The sequence below is a fragment of the Balearica regulorum genome, chromosome 1 (assembly GCF_011004875.1).
Source record: "Balearica regulorum gibbericeps isolate bBalReg1 chromosome 1, bBalReg1.pri, whole genome shotgun sequence".
In the NCBI taxonomy this organism is placed as follows: Eukaryota; Metazoa; Chordata; class Aves; order Gruiformes; family Gruidae; genus Balearica; species Balearica regulorum.
The window spans coordinates 68142296-68164989 of record NC_046184.1 but is presented as its reverse complement, the minus strand read 5'-3'; the positions used below and the strand labels follow the sequence as shown (position 1 = coordinate 68164989).

Below are 22694 nucleotides of genomic sequence, written 5' to 3'. Positions count from 1 at the left end.
ACTAGTGTTTTGGAGATGGAGGGCGCACTGCCTTAGTATCAGAAATTACAGTTATGTTTCAGGTTAAGGTGAAAAAAGTGGGAAAAGTAATTTCTTACGCCATTAAAAGGATTAAGTGTGGTATAATGGTGAAAGTAAATATTTTATAAAGTTAAGTTTCCCCTCCAAATAAAAATCTCACTGTAAAAACAAGAGATACCTAGGTTGTTCAGATCCTAAGAACAACTTGGCTGGAGTCAGTTGTGAGCGCTCTATTTTTTTTTTTTTTTAAATCAACTACAGGAAATATTTGTATTCACACTAGGACAGGCAGGAATTGGTGGTAAACAGAAAGAAAGAGAACAAAAGACTAAGTTCTGTGACTGTAAAGTTGTGCTCAAACAAAGAGAAGAAAACCCCTAATAAAATGGCTACCCCTTCACCAGGGTTGCTTTCAAGAGAAAAGACCATTGCTCTCTTCAGACATCCATCCTGTGATCAGAGTTTGATATATCTTTGGAGACTAAAGCTTTACAGAAAGTTGAAAGACTAATATTCACCTATACTACTGATAATCTCAAATTGTGCAACATGTTATCGCAAAGGTAAATTTACCCATTTTTGAAACTGAGTGTGCTTGACCACCTCATTGATCCGCATGATAAATGCTTGATTATGCCAAGTAAAATCAGACAGCAATCTTCCGATAACTGAGTTTGAGACTTAGTTTGCCTTTCTGCGCAATCTTGGATTAATCCCTAAAAGCATTTTTTGGTACTGAAAAGACTCAAACCTTTGGTATCACACTGAAGGCAAAGAAGAGGAGACAGAAACTGCTCCTTTATTTTGTGCTCAATATAGGGCCACTCAGAGACAGCAGAACACAACTCCCCTAAAGATGATCTGTCAAAATCACTACCTTGTATTTGACAGCATCATCTGCAGACCCTCACTCAAGGGAGGGACTGCAAGCAGGGTCTCCATCAGTATTGACTTTCTCATCTTTATCTTTCAGAGTTGGCAGCTGCTACCAGAATCCTTACAGCTTCCCAAGTTAGCAGCCAGTAGAAAAATCTCTAGCCTTTCCCTACACACGTTCAGAAATGTCAATTGGCAAAAACTTTACCTCTAGGGAAAAACTACACACCTTTTCTTTGGTCACGAATATTTTTTCATCTTAAAAAAGGGATGTAGAGAACAGAATGTACTTATTAAGGAGTAAAATGCGTAACTTATTCAGCACTAAGGCATGAATAATAATTTTTTAAAGACTTGGATTCTTTAGAATATAATACCATGAATTCAACAGAACTGATGGGAGCTGCAGCCATCAGCACCTGTCCATTTGCAGAAGCTATCATAAGTAACTGATACCTAATTTCATAAACCTATGGCTCCTTTTGAGAAATCTGATATATTAGCCTATCAATTTCTACAACTCAGTATCTAAATTAGTGAAGGGTTAGTATCAAGAAATCAGTCGTAATTGACAGCATATATCTTAGATTTCCAACTGCAACATGAAACCTCTATTTTTCCTCTGCATTACCTATCCACTAGCCTGAGATATGGTGTACTGGACTAGGCTCAGATTGATTCAAAAAGGGAAATTATATTCAGAATTCTAAGGAGCTTAATACAGTGCATGAGAAAAAAATATGTAGACCGAGAGGTTTTTCAGTGCATAAGCTCAAAACTAGCTGAGGGCACTGCTCATCAACAGCTCACTGTTTATTGAAGCTTAAGTTCATTCTGTACGGTTTAGACTTAATTTTTACCTTATCAATTTTTAAGATGGCAGGGATTAAAATTCTCTATTGCAGACTATGTATTTTTCTCTTCTCAAGCAAAAAAAGCACTGATTTTATTATGTTACTCTCAAAATAGCACAGTAAAATCCCAAACATGCAATAGATTCTATCTTCTAGATCATTACTTTTCATTACATATTTCTAGGTGCACAATTCTTTCCGTCATTCCTCCTTCAAGTAGAAAACACATTACTGACATACTAAGTCATACAACTGTTAATCTGTAATCTACTCAAAACCTTCTACGTACTTAGTTTATGAAACCAATCAGTCTCCTCATATCTCTGACTTCATCACCTTCTTACACCTTGCATCATCTATCACTTCACCGGTTACAGATCTTACACAAATTAAAGCCAATACTAAAGCTGGTAAAATGCTCTTCTGCTTTCTGCCACTACCTTTCTACCGACTATCAACATGTGAATTGCTTTTTATAGAAGACAGTTGTTAAAGTCACAGGTTCGTTAGGCTTTTCATCCAAAGAGAAGTAACCACAAATAAAGTTTTACTTTATAGCTTTAGCGTGAAACTGTTCAGTGTGTTGTGTGTTCCCTGGGGATATAATGCCAATAAATGTAGGAACAAATAAGCATAATGTACCAAGTTAGCACATTTTGAATGGCGATGAGTTAAAGGGACACGTGTCTTCTAGACAATTGTCAGTGCCAAGTAAACAAACAGGAATAATTAGTATAGATAAAGCTGCATCCAGTCAAGGAAATATCAGTAAGGATGGTTACACACTCATCTTGGAAAATCACAGTATTTTTACTGAGTTCAAACAAGTCATAAAAAAATCTTCCCATATCTGAAATTTCAATGGGAAATTCCTGTTTCTTCACACAAAGTATGTTCACGGGTTTATCTCATCAAGATTATTTACATGTTTAAATGGAATCCTCTCTGTCACCAAAACTTCAGAGTTCCCTAAACAATGTGTCTAAATGACAAGATTTAAATGCAATCATAAACTCACTGTATTTTCCGGGCAGCCTTTGCACATCATCAAATCAAATACCAGAAAGAGTGATGCCAAACCAACCCAGCCACAAGAACCGATTGTCGGAAAGTCTCAAATATTTTATCCCTGAGGCACATCCTGTTGCTGGACAACAAACAGGGAGTAGTCGTGTACAGGTCCTTCCCAACTGCCCCACAAACTGTAGAAGTTAAGCAAAAGAAGATGCACCCATAATTTTATTCCTTGATTGAACAACTATTGGCAATCCTGAGCTCTTCTAAACAGCTCTTTCTGAGCTTTTACCTCTATCTCATGAACTCATCAGCTAACACAAAGACTGTCAGAAACTGAGGGAGGGTAACCGTTCTCAACACAAAATTTGGAGCACAGAAGTCTCACAGAAATAAATACGTAAGTGCTCTGTTGAATGTATGTATTAAAAAGACCTGTTCTAATACATTCTCTTTATTTAACTGAAAATAACAGTGCCTATCAGATCAGCAATTTGTGCCACAATAACTACAGAAAACCACCATACGGTACAGCTGCGATGTGCAATGACAGTGACAATATTTACATTGCGCTCATGTCCAGAAAAACTATTCACAGACAAAGGAATTACTATTTTTTAGGCCCAAAATTAGATTTCCTAGTGCAGTCGTCTGGAGAAAACAAAGCTCACTCAGTGTTGTTCACTCTTTAATACCACCAAACAAGCCTGGTCCTCCCACTGTAGGAGGGAGGACTTTTAACTGATATCAAACACTCGCAGGTTGGTTGTCGCTTAAAGAAATGGGATACAAGGTTCCTCAACTGCTAACCTAGACTTGTCCAGCAATCTTGATTTTCTAGTCAGGGACAATGTTGTTCAAATAACTTAGTTATAGGAGTTCATACTCCTTGACTGAGAAATACTGTAAAAGTGGCAGTGGATGCTGTCAGCAACTATCCAGTTAATTCATATTTATTTGTGCAAAGTTTCAGTGAATTAAAAAGCTGTAAAACTATAATGTGAAAATCTTAATATAATTGATAAATGTAGGAATATTTCTAACAGAATGAAACAGGGTTTTGAAGACTGAGATTGAACTTGGGAAATATTAGTCCATAAGAGTACTTTTTTAAATGTTACAAATGTCTAGAAAGAAAGGGCAGCAAGTACTGTATTGTCATGTGAACTCCAAAGTACTTTTATAAATCTTAAAGCTCAATCGCAGTGAGGCAAAGAACCTTCCCCTTTGAGCAGACCTACAGAGTGGCCATTGCAATGCCCTAAAAACTACCGGCTGAGACATGAGTGAAGGCACAAACAGAAAGCAGAGATGGCTGTTTACAGTGTGGCCAACACACAGTTCCCTTCTCCGGCACCGTGAGACCAGTGGCGGCAAGGAGCTCGCTTGAACATACATTATTATTTAATGTATGTAAAGAGGCAGAGGGTAAAGGTAAAAGGAGGAGGGAGAGGGGAACGAGAGTGTAAGTAATACCATGGGAAGATGAAATGCTGCCCCAGAAAAGACCGCTGATGCTGCACTGAGTGCTGTTACTGTGGTAACTGAAGATTAAAAATGATGGGAAAAAAGTCTGGAGAACATGGCAAAGAGAAGGTGCTTTCTTTTAATCTGCGAGGGCTTCTTGCACTGTGCTTCAGGAAGCAGCGTTCAAGGGTATGACAAAGCCTCATTTTCTGTGCCTGCTCAGCTGCTGTCAGTGTGCTGGGGTCTGCTCCTGGCAGAGATCCCCCTTTGACAGAAACAATTACTGTGGAGCAAAGCCTGGCAGAGCAAGCAGTGCTGTGATTGATAATCTGGGTGGATTACAGGCCTTCGGCAAAAGCCATGATGCTTAAATTTGACAGCTGGCAATGCTTGATGAGACCCAATTAGTGGATATATTCACTTCAGCCAGAAGTTTCTTCTGTTTCTAGTTCAATAGCTTCCTGAATAGAAGTGTACAGAGTGCTTCTCCCCACTTCTGTCTGCTCACATGTATGCCAGCTACACTGTCAGTACAGTTAAGAACAGAATCATAGAATCACAGAATGGTTTGGGTTGGAAGGCACCTCAAAGATCATCTAGTTCCAACCCCCCTGCCATGGGCAGGGACACCCTCCACTAGACCACGTTGCCCAAAGCCCCATCCAACCTGGCCTTGAACACTTCCAGGATGTGGGGGCATTCACAACCTCTCTGGGCAACCTGTTCCAGTGCCTCACCACCCTCACAGTGAAGAATTTCTTCTTAATTTCTAATGTAAACCTACCCTCTTTCAGTTTAATATACTATAAATGTATAATATACTATAAAACCTACATATTTTGGCATCTTTGTATTACACCCAGCAGATTCAAATTTTGCAAAGCTGCATTTGACCCTATAGATAGTGGTGGTACAAGAACCTGAAAAAAGATGACTTTACTCTGACTCTACATACCACTCAGTGTGTAAATGAGGCTGTAACTGCACTATTTAGGTACTGAGTCCACAACAAGTGACAATAGTTCTCAAAATGTTTCACTATTCCTTGAAAATTTCCTGGCAAAGTACATTAATCTGTCTGCTGCTGTTTCGAACAGAGTACCTTCTGTTCTGCCCAACACATGCTGAAACCTCTGACATGCAAGTCCCCTTCAAGCTCGTCTGTCTGTTCTTAACTTTGTTATCACATATGTTTTCTTTCCCCACTTTTGCATCTATTTCCACTCTTGCTAGTGCAAGTATGTGGGTACTGTTGTGAAGAGATCAATAAGCAAACATGGATCCAAGTGCCCTGAATGTCATCACTCATCTCAAACGTTAACTTCTACTTTGTTTTCTCAGCTATAAAGAAGCCACCACCACCACACTCAGAGAACTTAAATACATCTTCCCAGACTTCCTAAATCCCCTTCCGACAATGGTTTGAGAAGTACCTCCACTCATTAAACTTCAGCGGACACCACTGGACCACTGGGACCTCTCAGATGCTCTTGGAGAACAATGGTAGTTCTGTCACAGAAACAGCATTACATTTAGTAATTACCTGCAGTGATCGTATCCATGTCACCTGAAGAAGAAATTTGTTTGCTAATAGGGTAATCACTCTCATCAGACATGGTTTCAAATCAGGGCAGCTAAGGCAAAGCAAAGACTAACTGCATGCCTCACAGAATCTGTATCATTTCATCAGGCAGGGTGGTAATAAAAACTGCCAGAAGTGTGGTCATGCTGATACAGCTCCATGGCAGTAAGAGGAAAATGCTTGCCTGTCAGTCTCCTTTGACCTGTTTTACGTTCTCCTGTTACAAAGAGAAATGACTCCAATCAGTGGAACTTCACTTTGGAAAAGTTCACAGCAGAAGAGTGTCATGTATCAGTGTGCAGGGCTTCCAGGGAAACAAGCAACAGTGGAAAACTAGCATTTTTTGGGGGGAGAAGCTATCCTGGAATCTAAAATTCTTTCCTTTTCCTCACGATCCCATGAACCACATTTACTTGAGAAACAAATCTTTGCAGTACCTTGGCCTCAAAAGGAAAGTCAGCCAAAATCTTTGCAGGGAGGAAGCACAAAGTAGCACAGAGAAAACAGCTTTGGGACTTGGATGGCTAGATGAAATATATATTAAACATTGCATAAATGCTAACTATTAATACTACTAGTCATCGCCAAATAATTCCTCTCAATTTATGGGAATGGTAACTAACAGCCCCTCAATTCATGCTGGCCCACAGAGGAAGGAATGATCATGACGAGGAGACAGAAGTAGAAGGGAAAAACAGGTATTAGATTCCTCCGAACGGCAACTAAACTGACTACATAACCCACACTTTCAATAGCATGAGGTTTCTTATCTCCCTTCACTAAAATAGAAAGGAGCTCTTTTCACTAAATTAAGCATACGAAAACACAGCAAGAGTGTATATGGCAAGAACAGGAAACGGCGAGGGACTGTATGAAATGGAAGTACTAAGGGAGAAAAAGTAGACATTAGAAACGTACATTAGAATGAAGAGGAAGCTGGAGACAAAGGTTGATCTTCTACTCAGTCAAAAGTGAAAGCCATCAAAAAATAAAGCCAAGAAGCTCAAAGTGCTCATGCCCTTTCTGTGTTAGTCAGCACTAAAAGCTGTACTCAGGTGACTAACAAAATTTATTTCAATACTCAGAGAATATAATTTTAGGTCAGAAAAGGAAAAGAACAAATGAGATGGTACTCAAAAAAATCAGATGTCTTCAAATTTGCTCTGACTACACTAGGAAAGAGTTTATCTACTATAATGAAAGCTATTAATGGTTATTTTTAAGAACCTGTGGGAACCAGTGAGGTTTGGGAAGACTCCATTAAGGTTTCTGACACTGTCTCACGTGACATGCTTATGAACAAGTCCAGCTAAGGAATGGCCTCATTTTGAGCTTTGTCCAGCTTTGGATACCACACTTGGAGAAAGAAAAAGACAAATCAAATTAACAAAGAACAATGGGAATGATCAGATATCTAGAAGACAACACACACAAAAACTGGAAGAATTGAAACTGCCTGGTTTAGAGAAAGACACAGAGGAGATACCATCATAAATCAAAAAGGCTGCTAGAAGTGCCAAGAAAGTCTTTTTTTTTTTTTTTTTTTAATGTCCATAACAGATAGAAAAAAATAGTAATGAGCTTAAATTGCAGTAATGGAGATTACAGATGCACAATGACATTGTAATGATAAATACAGATAGGCTGTAGAAAAGACTTCTCAAGACAGAAGGTCTCCTTCACTAATAGTCTTTAAGAACAGATTACAAGTATAACTGAATAAATCAAGTGGGTTACATGGAGCTCTGTCCTGAGCCCAGTACTATTCAGTATTTTTCATTAACAATCTATGTGATAGAAGAAAATATATGTTTATGAAATATGTGGAGAAAGCTGGGTGGTTCTGTGAGCATGCTGAAGTGCAGGATCAAAACTCAACATGTTCTTAAAATACTGAGGAACTGATCTGAAAATTGCTTTTCTTTAGGAAAAGGCAGCATAATAAAAATGTACCCAGTACTAGCCTAACCTGGAGTCACACCACTTAAAATGAAAATTTTGAGATCCCATCACCAATAACATGGAATCAAGCTAGTTCCTGCTAACTTCTGCTACAGTATATTAAAAAAGAAGTGGGAATAATTATGAAACATTATATAATAATACAAGCGAACACAGTGATTTACAAACAATTCAGTTGAATAATACTCCAGGCTCTCAGAAAACAGACACTTCAGAGCCTCCTAAAACTTTCGTCAGTATTACGTAACATTTATGGCATAGTAGTGTCTACAGAGGTTGGTCAAGTCGGGCCCCCACTGTGCTGGACACTGTACAAACACAGAAAATTACAATCTTTGCTCCAAACAGCTCCTAGTAGAAAACCCAAAGCGTTTAAGACTCAAAGCCCACAGACAGGAAAACCTCAGCCCATTCAGATATGCCTTCCCTTTACAACTCAAAGCTGCAGAGTAGCGCTTCACCCTGTTACAATAAATATATCCTGATCATTACAACTTAGCTTGACAAGGAGAGGAATAAATGGCAAACAGGCTACGTTCTAACAGACGAGCAGTGGATGTGCTGCCACGAAGCCGGCCAAAGCTCCTTGGGTCTCCGGCAATTCCAGCATGACACACGTCGCGAGGGCTTCTGTACGGCGTATAATCCTGGCTGGCGCTCGCCACACTACATCTGGACTTTGTTAGACAACCTTCAGCTCTGTTTTCTTGCATCAGCCCTGGCCCCCTCTGGTGAAGCAGCCTCCCAACCACTGCTTCTCCGTGAACTGCTCACGGAGACAAAGTATGCTAGGAGGAAGTAAATTGGGACCACATTAGCTGGTGACCCTCGCCCTGCAATTGGCCTGCCTTTCCGATGATAGAGGAAATCCCTCATACAAACTGACAACCAATATGAAACAGGCAGCTCCATTTACTAGAAAGCCCGGTCAATGCCGAGTGCCTCATTAGGAAATGGTCTCTATATTGAGGCACATTCCTGCAATTCAGACCCTAGAAACTCTAAATTAAAACAACATTGATGCCATATCCTCTTTCCAAAATGCCTTTCTTCATCCAAACTTTAATACGCATACTTAAAGAAATTAAAGAACCAAAATGTCTTTGGCAGGACTCCTTCCCTCTCTTTCGCAGTAACACCCTTCCCATGCGAGCAACCAGGAACGTGACCATGTTGGGAAGGGAGAAGGGAGACTTAAAGCAAGGAATAACCACAGAATCGTCTGGAATCTGTACAATCTTTCCTTGATGAATCTATGTGTCTTCACCAATATTTTTAAATAAGTAAAAATCACCAGGCTGAAGAAGTTGGAATTGTTTTTTTAACAAGTAAATTGAGGGTCATCACTAGAAGGAGTTCTTGTTTTGGGAGAGACAAGAGGTGTATCTTTCTATGCTCCCAGAAAGGTCAATTAACAGTAAGTCAGTCTGTTAACAGTGGTAGATTGTAGCAATTCAATGATAACCAGCACAAGCAATGAAAAGACACAATCTGAATCCTGTCATACGCACTCGGATCCATTCACACGCACTATTGCAGCATAGTCAGAACACTGCTTTCCTAAAGCGTTATCTCTGTCAGAGACTCTTCCCAGTTAGCAGTGAGAGTCAGAAATCAGGCCTATGGTAGCTACCGCAGCATTCATGACTCTTCACACAAACCACCCTCTTCCGATATTGCTCAGCATTTCTATTTGCATCCTACGTACATGGAAACGGGAATCTTTTAGTCAACTGTGCCTGACAGCCAACAGAAAGAGCTGCCTTCCCACCACAAAGTCTAAGCATTTCCTAGCATTGGGATGGACTGAAATACTAACTACTTATCAGGGAGCCGAACAGCTCTGAAACAATGTTAAAGGCAGAAGGAAGGAATTACTGAGGTCAGGATCCCAGCTCTGAATCTGAAGCATTGAATAAACTTTTTAGGCTCCAGAACCACTTTTCAAAGTCTTCCAGAAGATCTTGATTAAACTAGCATAACTTGCCTTTCTTGAACAGCTGTGCTCAATACATCTGCAAGTCTGAAAGATTTTTCATTCACAATTTCTACTGTAAATTTAGGAATTACAACTAAACTTTTAGGAAGTTCCTGAAATGCTATGTAGTCCCATGGAACTACTAATACAGAAGAACCTTTGTTCTCAAGATGTAGAAAAGGGTCCATGTAGAGAAAGCTTAAACTGATGAAGCAGCATAGTAGTTTTGTTGGAAAATATGATGCTGGTGACCTGTAATAACTGAAGAGGACCACAAGGGCCAAGTACACAGATTATTTGCAAAGCATGTGGAAAAATGAGATTCCTTTTGACTATATCAGTAATGAGGATCCTGTAAAATCTCACAGCCTTCTCTTCTGACCCATCTCTTATTTCTGGAGCTGTCAATGTTGGTATGATTTCAATTGATGACCTCAATGCAGACAAAGTACATGCTAAAACTATTGGTACTAAAAAAATAAATGCAACTTCAGATCCTCTGCAACATACAGAGATGGTGAGTATTATATCCCATGATAAGTAACTTTCTAAGTTACTTTCTAAGCTTTTCTTTCAATAGCATTGAAGGCTACACAGAAAAAAGGATAAAAGATGACATATTCTTAAGATGTAGGATAGATTTTACAGCGAATGTATCAAATCTCTGTTTGGTCAAACAGATATCTCTCAGGTATGGTTTAAATACAGTTTAGACTGTTTAAATATAAACATATATTCTGCCCTGAGGACTGGCTATGCACTGGAGAATATCTTGAAGTTGCACTGTCTGTGATTTTATATTTGTATTTATACTACTTAGATATATTTTGTATTTATACTACTCATAGCACAGATGTGTTGAAGAGATTACTTTCTGCTTTCTTCTTTTTGGTTTTTTTTTAGATGACAGTCTTAAACAATGATGACTCTTCATAGCTGATGGCAGTTTTGGAACCAGAAACTTCAAAGGCATTTGGATATTCCAATGAATTTTTTGAAAAAGGACTATTGCTCCAAAACCAACTCAGAATTGGTCTCACTTCATAGCAAGAACAATGTCAAATTAATCTTTGCAATTTTAGTTTATTTGGGAAATTAAGTACCCCACACCTATACAGAAAAGCACTTAGAATGGGCATCCTTAAGGGAAAAGGCCATGTCTTTTTAGGAACAGCGTATGATATTGTATGACTTATCAGCACTAAAAACTAATGATATGAACTACAACTGAAACCTAAATCATTACAGATAATCTACTTTAATACATAAATTAAATATACACAAATTTTCAGTAAAAAAAAACCCCACAAAAAAATAAAGATTGTTGTATCTACCCACAAAGGATAATCAGAAGGAAACTGGGAAGGGCAAGGGGCATGAAAGCACTAGAATTTGAGTTTAGGAGTAGAACTGACAATAAAGTTCCAATTTCTTTTGTAATGAGTGGTAACATACATTAAGGCTGCTACACCTACAGATAATTAATTACATGAAGAAAATAAGTACTTTACATTGCTGGAATCAGTTCTGAATGCTGTTCTAGTAGGAGGTCATCTGGCTGACAGTTGAAATAATTATAACTGTTGCACAAAAGTAAATACCACAAGACTATAAACTATACTTCTTGCTCATTTTGAAGCTGATATAACATTCAAAATGACTGTTCTTAAATTAAATCTTAAATAATTATCTTAAAAATACATGTCCAGTAACCTACTTGTGTTTCCTAAGGAAGAAGCAGAGAAATCCCTTATCAGAAAGAAGACTTGGTTTTGTCTTACAGTTTTTGACAGCAACAGTAATCATCTGTTTGACAGATGAAATGTTCCACACAAAACTTTATGAAAATTGAATTGGTGGCACCGAAGAAGTTGATACTGGATTGGCAGCAGCATACGTAGTATTACAGGGAATGTGGAAAGGGAGTAACTCAGAAAAACCCACCAGAAGTGCTGAAGTGAAAAATCTACTCAGATTTTTCAGATCCTCAGTCTCTTATTGCCAGGATGCCTTTTGCTTCCTCTGTGTTTTACTGTCAATGTATTTTTCACGTTGCATTCAATACTGAAGTACAATGTTAAAAGCTTGAATAGAAATATACTTTTTCTGATTGCCATGCCAACACAAAAAGATCTTAAAAAGGGAAAGACCAGAAATAGAAAAGGACCAATCTCCTCACAAGCACGAGACATCTCAAATTCCACTCTAGTAGCTGGCATTCCCATATGACGCTCCTGTTGCAGATTAGAAACCACCATAGAGACTGAGTGGTGTAACACATTCATATTTGAGCTTTACAGCAAAGAGAATTTTCTTCCATGTATGATTCTTCCCCAACAAGGCAAATACAGACCACCAAGAGAAGTAGCACCACACTTCCCTGAATCTGTGGTTATTTGTGCCTGTAGAAGATAATAACCAATGTCCTTTTCATTGATGGTTTCTGATACATTCTATCACACATTTACTACTCAGGCAGTGACACAAAGAAACTTCCCTCAATATTGAGACTACTTCTTTCCCCACCATGTTTTACAGGCTTCATGACCGGTAGCTAGTTTGAAATCACCATTAATGCACTTGCTATCCCAACATATGACAGGGTTATACATTATTAGTTCCATAAATCAGGATAATAATCTCACATCAGATTATTAACTGGTTTCTTTTCTAGCCCTCCTCTACCCACCTGCTGCTTGAGCTGTTGCACAAGACGGTCTTTCTCTCGTTTTAGTGCAGCCACTTCATCTTGGGTCTTCTTCTTAGAGGATGAAAGTTCTAGCAGAGCAATATTGGCATCTTTTTCACTAATGGCAGCAAGAAGGGCTTCTTGTCTGAAAAAAACCCATATAAATACATTACTATCCTGCAAAACTTAAGAGTAAGCCTCTACAAAGTGTTGAACATACCATAAATGCTGTAGCAGTGTGCAACTCCGAAGAGCAGTAATATGTTCGTCATCGTTATATGTCTGTTGGTGGAGCAGGAAGTTAAGACCCACCCGCCTCCCCCTAAATGACTGTGCTGATACCAAATTATTGCTTATAGGATAAGAAAAACATATAATAATATGTCATTATTCTGCACTCAGCTTCTCATTTATTAACAGCTACCATTGATTATTACTGGGCTGAACATTTTCATTCTCTGTAATGTTCTAAACATTTCCAGAACAGATTTTGAGAATACACACACAAATACTGGACTGATCATAAGACTTCTGTGTTAAATTATATTAGGTTATACTGACTATTCATGCAGCTATTTTAGAAGGAAGGTGGCATGTGACAAGTTTATTGAAATCACTAGAACAATATAGTGTATTCCCAGAAGGAAATGATGACACAGACACTTTTGTGCTACATGACAGATGTTGAAATAGATGCCTTCAAGGATGCTTGAGCTATTCTTTGACTTTTCTTGTGAGTAACCAGTATGTTGGATGCATGTCCTGAGTAATTAAGACAAAGGTAGGCATGCCCTCATCACAAACTTTTCGTAGCCTCGCAGAAATGGTGTAAGCAAGAACATTCTGTACCAAGATCTTGGGGCTCAAGCACTGTAATAACTAGATACAGAAACAGAACCTTGACATATTCTTTCCCAATATGAAAAAACCTCTTACAAAGAGAGTTCAGAAACATTTTATAGATCTTGGGAAGAGAGCAGACAAAAACAATAGCCCTGATCATAAAACAGCAGTTCTCAAATGAACTCAAAGGATTGCTCTATGTTAGGGAAAACAACTATTTCTGTCCTTTGACCTTAATTCTCATCTCTTGCTGGTGAGGCCAAATCAGGATGTGCAACAGGACACCAAAGAAAACTTTGGCTTCATTGTCCAATAGGGGTGGCTTGTCCCACCTATCATTGCCTTGCAAAGAAGGAATAACATCAGGTCGTATCCATTTGTGGCTGTGTGAAAGATGGCATCATGCAGGAGTCATGATGAAACACAGACTCTGAATACTACAGATTTCCTACCTACCCTTCATCTAAAAATTTAGTTGCAAATGCACTTAAAGTAATAAAAATTCCAAATTCCCAAATAATCCAAATTTTTACCTGCTCTAGCTTCTAAACAAAATCATATTAATATTGCTAATTTCAGAGAATGACTTTTTAAAAATAATCAAATGTGTTAAAACTATTCTGCTACTCAAGTCAATAGCAATTATTACGCTAAAAACATAGCTGTAATGCTTAGTCTTTTATTAAAGATGTAAGAAAAGTATAGAAGCTTAATGTAAGCTGTTAAGATTGCTTTTAATTACACCAATATACCTTTCTGTTTGTTGTCAAGATCTTTTTTAATAAAGACTTAGGATCACACTGGCAAACTGTTGAGGGTAGCAGTGACACTAAATCTGCTTTTGCTAATTCACCTGTTACCACTCCTTCAGCAGACTTCATATGGACTAAAATAGATCTCTCTCTTTCTTTCTGTATCTTTTTTCTAAACAACTTGACTTAATCTTAGTTAGGAATTTGTAATTGTGGCTCAAACAAAAATACTTGCTCCAAAAAGTACTCATTGAGCTCCATGTGAAAGAAAACATGAGCAAGAAAATTTGAGAACAAGACAAATGGACAATGCTTTTATTTAATACTGATGTTTTGAACATATGCATTTAACATATTAGACTGTTAAACTGAGGGCTTGAAAAGGGAAAGGACTGGTACTAGTGGAGTACAGAAATTTTTACGTGTTAAAATGCTGAAAACTTTACAAATTTTATGACCTTGGTGAGCATAAAGAGATGTATTTAATATTGCAACATTTCTGAGGAAGGAGAATGAAATAGTTCCATCAGGTACTTAAAAAAACAGTGCTTAAACCGAGGGCGCAGGGAGATGCATACCTAAATGTGCAGGATGTAGTCAGATAGGTTGCACTGGCTGCAGCTCAGCTGGATAAAGAACTTACCGTCCTGGATATTAATTTAGTAATCCCTTCTCCAATCTGAAGGATAACTATATTTGCTTCTTGACCTTGTTCTAAAAAGTCTAAACAATACTGGTTTGTGTCTTAAAAAAACCCCCTTCAACACATTATTTTAATAGAATGGGACCAGGAAGTGACGACATGTGCAGCCCTGCTGACAGATCAGAGAAGACGGCAGCCTCTGAGAAGCAGCTCAGGGCTACAACCTTTTAACCCAGCTCGGCAGTAGCCAGCACAACACTTTTGCCTGCAGAGTTGTTACGTGAAAGGCACGCTGACTCCACAGCCCTGGAGCGGAAACTGCCAGGATCTGAGGTTGTTTCTCTTTGAGAGTTGTATGAGTGAGACACCACATTTAAAAAGCTCTTGTTATTTTTACAGGTGAAAAAAAATACACTGCTCTCTTAAAAAGCATGAAGTTTTGCTAAGACAATGGGTGAAAATTGACTCACTGATGAGAAAGTCCATGACTGCTTTCAGATGAGTGATAGTTGGGATGGAAGAGCAGCTTTTTCTTACACATTACAGGTTTAGGTGAGAAGAGAGTGACGATGCATGACCTGGCTTCCTTCTGATCCCAGCCAGTGACAGAGCTCTTTCTTAGAAATATTTATGCCAGTGAAAGCTTAAGATCTCTGTCACTGCACAGGCAGAAGAAACTAGAGCATAAAAACCCCACTGCTAAGATGGACGATCTCTGTTCATCCCCTTGATCACTCCAAGGATTGCTAGATTTTTGCTGGAGCTACCCATACACAGAAGTTGGCTATTATGAAGTTTGCATCTCAAGTGAAGCCATATATCCTGTATCAAAAAAAGTGAAACAAACATGCATTTCAAGAGTAAAAGGTGTGTTTCAACAGACAAAATTGTTCACCATCTGACAGCAGAATGGACTTACACAATGCACTTTCTGTGATCTAGATTTATACAGGTGTTTCTTGTAAACGCTAAGAGAGTTAGCTTGCTTTAAGCAGACTACCAGCTTATCAAAAATCTGATATCCAGTTGAGAGAGTACTTGTATCCTGCCGAGATCATATCTAGAAAAACTAGCACCTGAAATTATTCTTTGTCTTTCAAGACACGATACCGCAAAGTTAGGCAATTTTTTAGACACTTTAGGATAATTGAAAGATACTCTGAATACATTTATTCTATGAAGAAATACAAATATTCTGATGACTTAACAGACACAAAGAGTAGAAGAAAGGAAAAGGTGCACATCAGATTCCCAGTTGTAGTGTCAAGATTGTAGATGTGGGAACAACCCATAATGGAATCACAGAATCATAGAACGGTTTGGGTTGGAAAGGACCTTAAAGATCAGCTAGTTCCCCCCCCCGCCATGGGCAGGGACACCCTCCACTAGACCACGCTGCCCAAAGCCCCATCCAACCTGGCCTTGAACACTTCCAGGGATGGGGCATCCACAACCTCTCTGGGCAACCTGTTCCAGTGTCTCACCACCTTCACAGGGAAGAATTCCTTCCTAATATATCATCTAAATTTACCCTCCTCCAGCTTAAGGCCATTATACCTCATCCTACCACTGCCTGCCCTTGTAAACAGTTCCTCTCCAGCTTTCTTGTAGGCTCCCTTCAGGTACTGGAAGGCTGCAGTAAGGTCTCCTAAAATTAACTGATGCATAATTATTGCCACTTTGTTTTTGTTGCTTTTGTCTTACGGAAAAGTATCCAATTTTGGATGTCTGCCTGAAACATGAAAAATATCAAGAGTGAAGTGACAGAACATGATCAATGACCTCTGCTTTTTTCTAGTTCTTGGTATCCTGGGAAAGACAGGCTGGCTTGGAGCTCTGGTCATTTTCACTTTCTTTAATCTGTTTTGATTCTAAAGAAAGACTTATTCTTTTAATAGTAAACCCACAACCTTTGCTGATGATTCAGGACCAGAGCCAAGGATCTCTCTGTCGCATGGAGAATAAACAAGAGGAGTTACAGATGTGTGCACGACTGCAGGGCTATGATCTCATTGGCATCGCAGAGACATGGCAGGGTGGCTCCTATGACTGGAGTGTTGGAATGGAAAGATACAGGCTCTTTAGGAAGGACAGGCAGGGGAGACAAGGAGGGGGTGTTGCTGTCTCTGTCAATGACCAGCAGGAGTGCATGGAACTCCACCTGGGGATGGATGAGGAGCTGACCAAGAGCTTATTGGTCAGGATTAAAGGGAGAGCAGGGACAGGTGATATTACAGTGAGGGTCTGTTTGTCTGTTACAGGGCACCCAACCAGGAAGACTGAGTGGATGAGGCCTTCTATAGGCAGATAGGAGCAGCCTCATGTTCACAAGCCCTGGTCCTCATGGGGGACCTCAACCACCCTGATATCTGTTGGAGGGACAACACAGCAGGGCACAAGCAATCCAGGAGGTTCCTGGAATGCGTTGATGATAACTTCCTTCTCCAAGTGACAGAGGAGCCAGTGAGGAGAGGTGCCATGCTGAACCTTGTTCTCATCAACAAGGAGGTGCTGCTGGGGAATATGAAGCTCAAGGGCAGCCTTGGCTGCAGTGACCATGACATAGCGGAGTTCAAAATCCTTAGGGCAGCAGGGAGAGTGCACAGCAAGCTCACTACCCTGGACTCAGGAGAGCAGAGTTTGGCCTCTTCAGGGACCTGCTTGGTAGAATACCATGGGACAAAGCCCTGGAAGGAAGAGGGGCCCAAGACAGCTGGTTAGTATTCAAGGATCACCTCCTCCAAGCTCAGGAGCGATGCATCCCAACAAAGAGGAAGTCAGGCAAAAACACCAAAAGGCCCCTATGGATGAACAAGGAACTCCCGGGCGAAGTCAAATGCAAAAAGGAAGCCTACAGACGGTGGAAGCAAGACCAGGTAGCCTGGGAGGAACACAGAAAAATTGTCCAAGAAGCCAGGGATCAGGTTAGGAAAGCAAAAGCCCTGATAGAATTAAATCTGACCAGGGACATCAGGGCAACAAGAAAAGCTTCTATAGGTACATCAGTGATAAAAGGAAGACCAGGGAAAATGTAGGCCCTCTCCAGAAGGAAACGGGAGACCTGGTTACCCAGGATATGGAGAAGGCTCAGGTACTCAACGACTTTTTTTGCCTCAGTCTTCACCAGCAAGTGCTCTAGCTACACCACCCATGTCACCGAAGGCAAAGGAGAATGAAGAACCACTCACTATAGGAGAAGATCAGGTTTCAAAATATCTAAGGAACCTGAAGGTGCACAAGTCCATGGGACCTGATGAGATGCATCTGTGGGTCCCGTGGGAACTGGCGGATGAAGTGGCTAAGCCACTATCCATCATATCTGAGAAGTCCTGGCAGTCCGGTGAAGTTCCCACCAACTGGAAAAGGAGAAACATAACTCCCATTTTTAAGAAGGGAAAAAAGGAAGACCCAGGGAACTACAGGCCGGTCAGTCTCACCTCTGTGCCTGGCAAGATCATGGAGCAGATCCTTCTGGAAACTATACTCAGGCACATGGAAAATAAGGAGATGATTGGTGACAGCCAACACGGCTTCACTAAGGGAAAATCATGCCTGACAAATTTGGTGGCCTTCTATGATGGGGTTACAGCATTGGTGGATAAGGGAAGAGCAACTGACGTCATCTACCTGGACTTGTGCAAAGCACCTGACACTGTCCTGCATGACATCCTTTTCTCTAAATTGGAGAGACATGGATTTGATGAATGAACCGCTTGGTGGATAAGGAATTGGCTGGATGGTCGCACTCAAAAGAGTTATGGTCAACGGCTCAGTGTCTAAGTGGAGAACAGTGACGAGTGGCATTCCTCAGGGGTCAGTACTGGGACCAGCACTGTTCAACGTCTTTGTTGTCAACATGGACAGTGGGATTGAGTGCACCCTCAGCAAGTTTGCTGACGCTACCAAGCTGTGTGGTGTGGTTGACATGGTGGAGGGAAGGGATGCCATCTGGATGGACCCTGATAGGCTGGAGGCGGGCCCATGTGAACTGCATAAAGTTCAACAAGGCCAAATGCAAGGTCCTGCACATGGGCTGGGGCAATCCCAAGCACAACTGCAGGCTGGGCAGAGAATGGAATGAGAGCAGCCCTGAGGAGAAGGACTTGGGGCTGTTGGTTGATGAAAAGCTCAACGTGAGCCAGCAATGCATGTTTGCAGCCCAGAAAGCCAACTGTATCCTGGACTGCATCAAAAGAGGTGTGACCAGCAGGTCGAAGGAGGTGGTTCTTCCCCTCCACTCTGCTACCACTGGCTTCCTACCACCTGGATGATGACCGGGCAGCTTGGGAGAAAGAGCTGCAGAAGATGACCCAGGAGCAGGTGAGTCTGAAGCTCTGAACAAGGGCCTGAACTATTGACATAGGTCTTACTGATGTGCCGCACCAAAATGTGGCCCACTCATCTGCTCCCTCTGGGGAGACCTTCTAGAAAACAAGGAACTACAGCTCATACAGATTCAGTTACCAAGTCCCATTAGCACCAAAACACCCTAGTGTGCAGTGTAGTCAAAACTGTAACACATCTCCCTGGAGCACTGCAGATACCAGTCTTGTTTCATTCCTCTTTTTCTTTTGGTGAACCACTGCATATTTTTTGCAAATGGGGACATAAGACTTTTTATCTGTTCAGTAACCCTCAGCACTGCAGGACTAATATGCTGTATTCCTGGATAATACGCTGTAGCAGGATAAATCCAATAAGGAGTAATAAAAAAGCTTCATCCACAACAGTAAAAAAGTTTTAACTACCCGGGTATCCAAGTTTGTCTTCTGGCTTACAAATACTAACAGAATCAAGATGTCTTTAAATGGTTCTCTACAGCACTTGGTTTCAGGAGACTATGTAATTCCTTCACAGCTCCTTCCTAGTAAAGGAGAGGAATCCTTTTGGTAAAACATAACATAAAGTGAATTTTAAAAAGCAGTTTTGTACTTTGCAGCACAGTTCTCAGGGTTATAAGGCTGGAATATTTATCAGCTGTATAATTAGAAAGAATAACAGGCTGCAAACAGTGCTGAATTAATGATGCTTCACAAAAACCCTATACATATTTATTAAAAAGAATATGTTTATATATGTCAGAGAGAACACAAATTCCATATAGAAATATTATAAACATGTTGTTCTATATAATTTTATTTCAAATTATGAGATTTCTTCTTATGTGGAGTATTTCTCAAAGTGGGATGAGATAATATAAAAGCAATATTGAGATCAGCAGCAGCTTTGATTTTAATGTCACTAGGGAACTGGGATAATTCCATCAGGCCTAGTTTCATTATAGGGATCAAATCTGTTTTCCTTCTGACTGGCACTAACCTACACCATTTAAGGGTCTCACACAAATTTGGAGACCTCAGGTAGCTACAAGCTCATAGCAATCCAGTCAGTTCCTTCAAGAGAGACTGTTGGTCTTCTGTAGAGGGACGACTGACCTCCCAGAGTTTTCAACCTGGCATATTAAGATAAACTGTAATTGTGGCTGTTACGCCTTTAATACACAAGGCTTTGTAGTGGAAAGGTTCTGCTATTACATAAACTGTTTAGCCACTCCAGCGGTAAGGGCACCAGTCGCCACAGAAGGAAAGAGCTGCTCCTTGGGCAGTACTTGCTTCAGTTGTTTGATTTTTGTCCACTGCGTTTACTCAAAGCCCATAGAAAATATTGATCAAGCTTTTAATGCTTTTCTATCACAGGCATTTGTAAGACTTACCATGGTGAATCATCATTACAATAAGAACTGTACTATTTGCACAGGAACCAAAAAAAACCTCCCATGAAGTGACAACAACATAAAGAACTAGCAGGGAAAGAGATTTGGATAAAGTATTGCAATATTATGAGAGCTACACATTTAGGTGACAACTTAGAACGTAAAGGAGTTAGGACACAGCATGTAGTAATTTGATGAGTTTGGTAGAGTGACACTGCTGGGTGGGTCACACCTGATAAACTCTTAAAAAGTAATTAGTAATACAACACACCAAACGGCTGATCCAATGGGAGAGTTCTCCTGGCGCTAACATCACCCTTTTCATCATAAACTGTGTCTACCACACATCTACAGTGGTAGTTCCAAACTCAACATTTGTTCCTACTTTTTTGCTGGTTTAGAACACCTTCAGAAAATTAAGAAACTCTGATGGGGAGAGTAAATTCCTGTTTCTAACACCCAGAGATGCTGGCAATTAACAGCCATCATCCTGTTAGTGTGGTTACTGAACCTGCAGTACCTCGCAGGCAGGAGGCAGCCCTTGCAGGGCTCTGGGTATCAGAAGTTGGTTCTTAAAAAATACTTGCAGTCATACCAGAGAACACCATTTCAAGATGCTAACAGACCAGTACCTTACTTAATACACAAGTTGCCAAATTCTGCACCAGCTACAATTTCTGCAGTATTTAAGATGCAGTTATATGAAAAGCATAAAGTATCCCAAAGTGAGCAAAACATTTATCCAAAAGAAACAGTAGCAACCTCTTGCTGCAAGAAGGTGGGAGGAAAAAAAAAAGTAACTTGGCAATATGTACTACCTGCTCTTTTAATTACAGCTGGGAATAATCAAACCTCAGGCTGTAAATTAATTTCCCAAACACAGCCTTACACCCTCAGTCAAAAGGGCTAATACCACTCCTTCCATTCCTGTACTTCATTCCTGAATCGGCAAGTTACCTTTGCCTTGTCTGGATGGCACGTCAGCAGTCTCTCTCACCCCTAATCTACACTCTCACAGCTACCAAAAAAGGAATTGCAAATTCAAGCAAACCAAGTGAGAAGAAAATAAAAAGCTGTTTGTCGTCAGCAAATTGAAGCCTCCTGAATTTACACCTTTTCACTGTTCTTTTCAATGTCATAACATACAAGTGACCACAGCTGGAAAACAAGAGATAAAAAAATAAATTCTTTGTGAATAGAGTTGTGTGGTCACAGAAGAGATGCCCCTTTAATTTTCCATTGTATGAATGGTGTGATAATAATCAATATTAGTTTTAGACACAGGAAGCATTAACACTTGTGTTGTCCTTGTTTAAAAAAAAATAAAAATACTGATAACATATTTAGACTTTCCTATACACATTTTCTCCAACATACTAGTTGTCTAGGATTGATAAGCAATGTTTTTCAAAGTCCTTGCCCTCAACATATTTGATATAGTCACAAGTGATGCTATCAATATTTTATATTACCTTTCCCATCAACATTTTAGCCCTTCTTCTACTTAAACCCTTCCATCTTGATTTTACCACTTTGGCACCTGAGGCAAAGATTTGCAATTCCTAGTCCTGCTCATGTCTGAGCTCTGAGTACTCAGAATTGCAGTACAGCTCTAGACTGTGGCTGCCAGCATGACCAGAAAAAAAAATAAATCTGAAGCTTTCGCAGACTTTCCCCCTACCCGCTACTAATTTCTTGAACTATTTTTATCAATTAATTCCTCCAGTGAAAAAGAGCCTGCAGTGTATCGCAGCTGCTAAACTGATAGTCCATGAGCATTACCTACTTGCCTGTGAAGAGTGGGAATTCTTGAAGATGGCACATTTTAGAAGGAATCTTCAATCCTGGCACCTGATGTTATGGGAGATTTGTCCCTATAAAGGGTAGTATTTTTTTTTTTTTTAAGACAACTTTCCTTGTTTTACTGGCCTTTGGTGCAGAAGCTGGATGAGAGACAGAAGTACTCACAAGGCTCTTGAGTTCCACAGAGTGGGCTTTTCTGAGAAGAAAGTCCTGAAATTTGTGCTATCTTTCTTCATCTGCAGTGCAGACAGAGCACAAACTTAAGGTGTAATTTTCATCCAGGCAATACAGGCCACCAGAATACATCCATCAGGTTTTGAAAAATGACCTCATAAGAACAGCAGCTCTTGCTTCTTTTCCTGTAACACGGTCAAGTCCAGGTTGAGCTTTAGCTTAGCACGTGGTTTCACAGTCGGCTTACGCTGACACAAGACAGCGCTCTTGCTGAAAGAGATGGTTCTGACCTCCCATTTTCAGGTTCCTGCCCCCTCCCCAGT

The 22694-nt window shown here is 40.1% G+C and overlaps 1 protein-coding gene across 1 annotated transcript in view; it reads right to left on the bottom strand.

The window, feature by feature from the left end:
• ERC1 (ELKS/RAB6-interacting/CAST family member 1) overlaps positions 1-22694 on the bottom strand; it is a 279843-nt gene that overhangs the window by 44658 nt on the left and 212491 nt on the right. Inside the window, 1 exon segment of the mRNA XM_075756669.1 lies at positions 12444-12588. Coding sequence (XP_075612784.1) covers positions 12444-12588 — 145 coding nt within the window.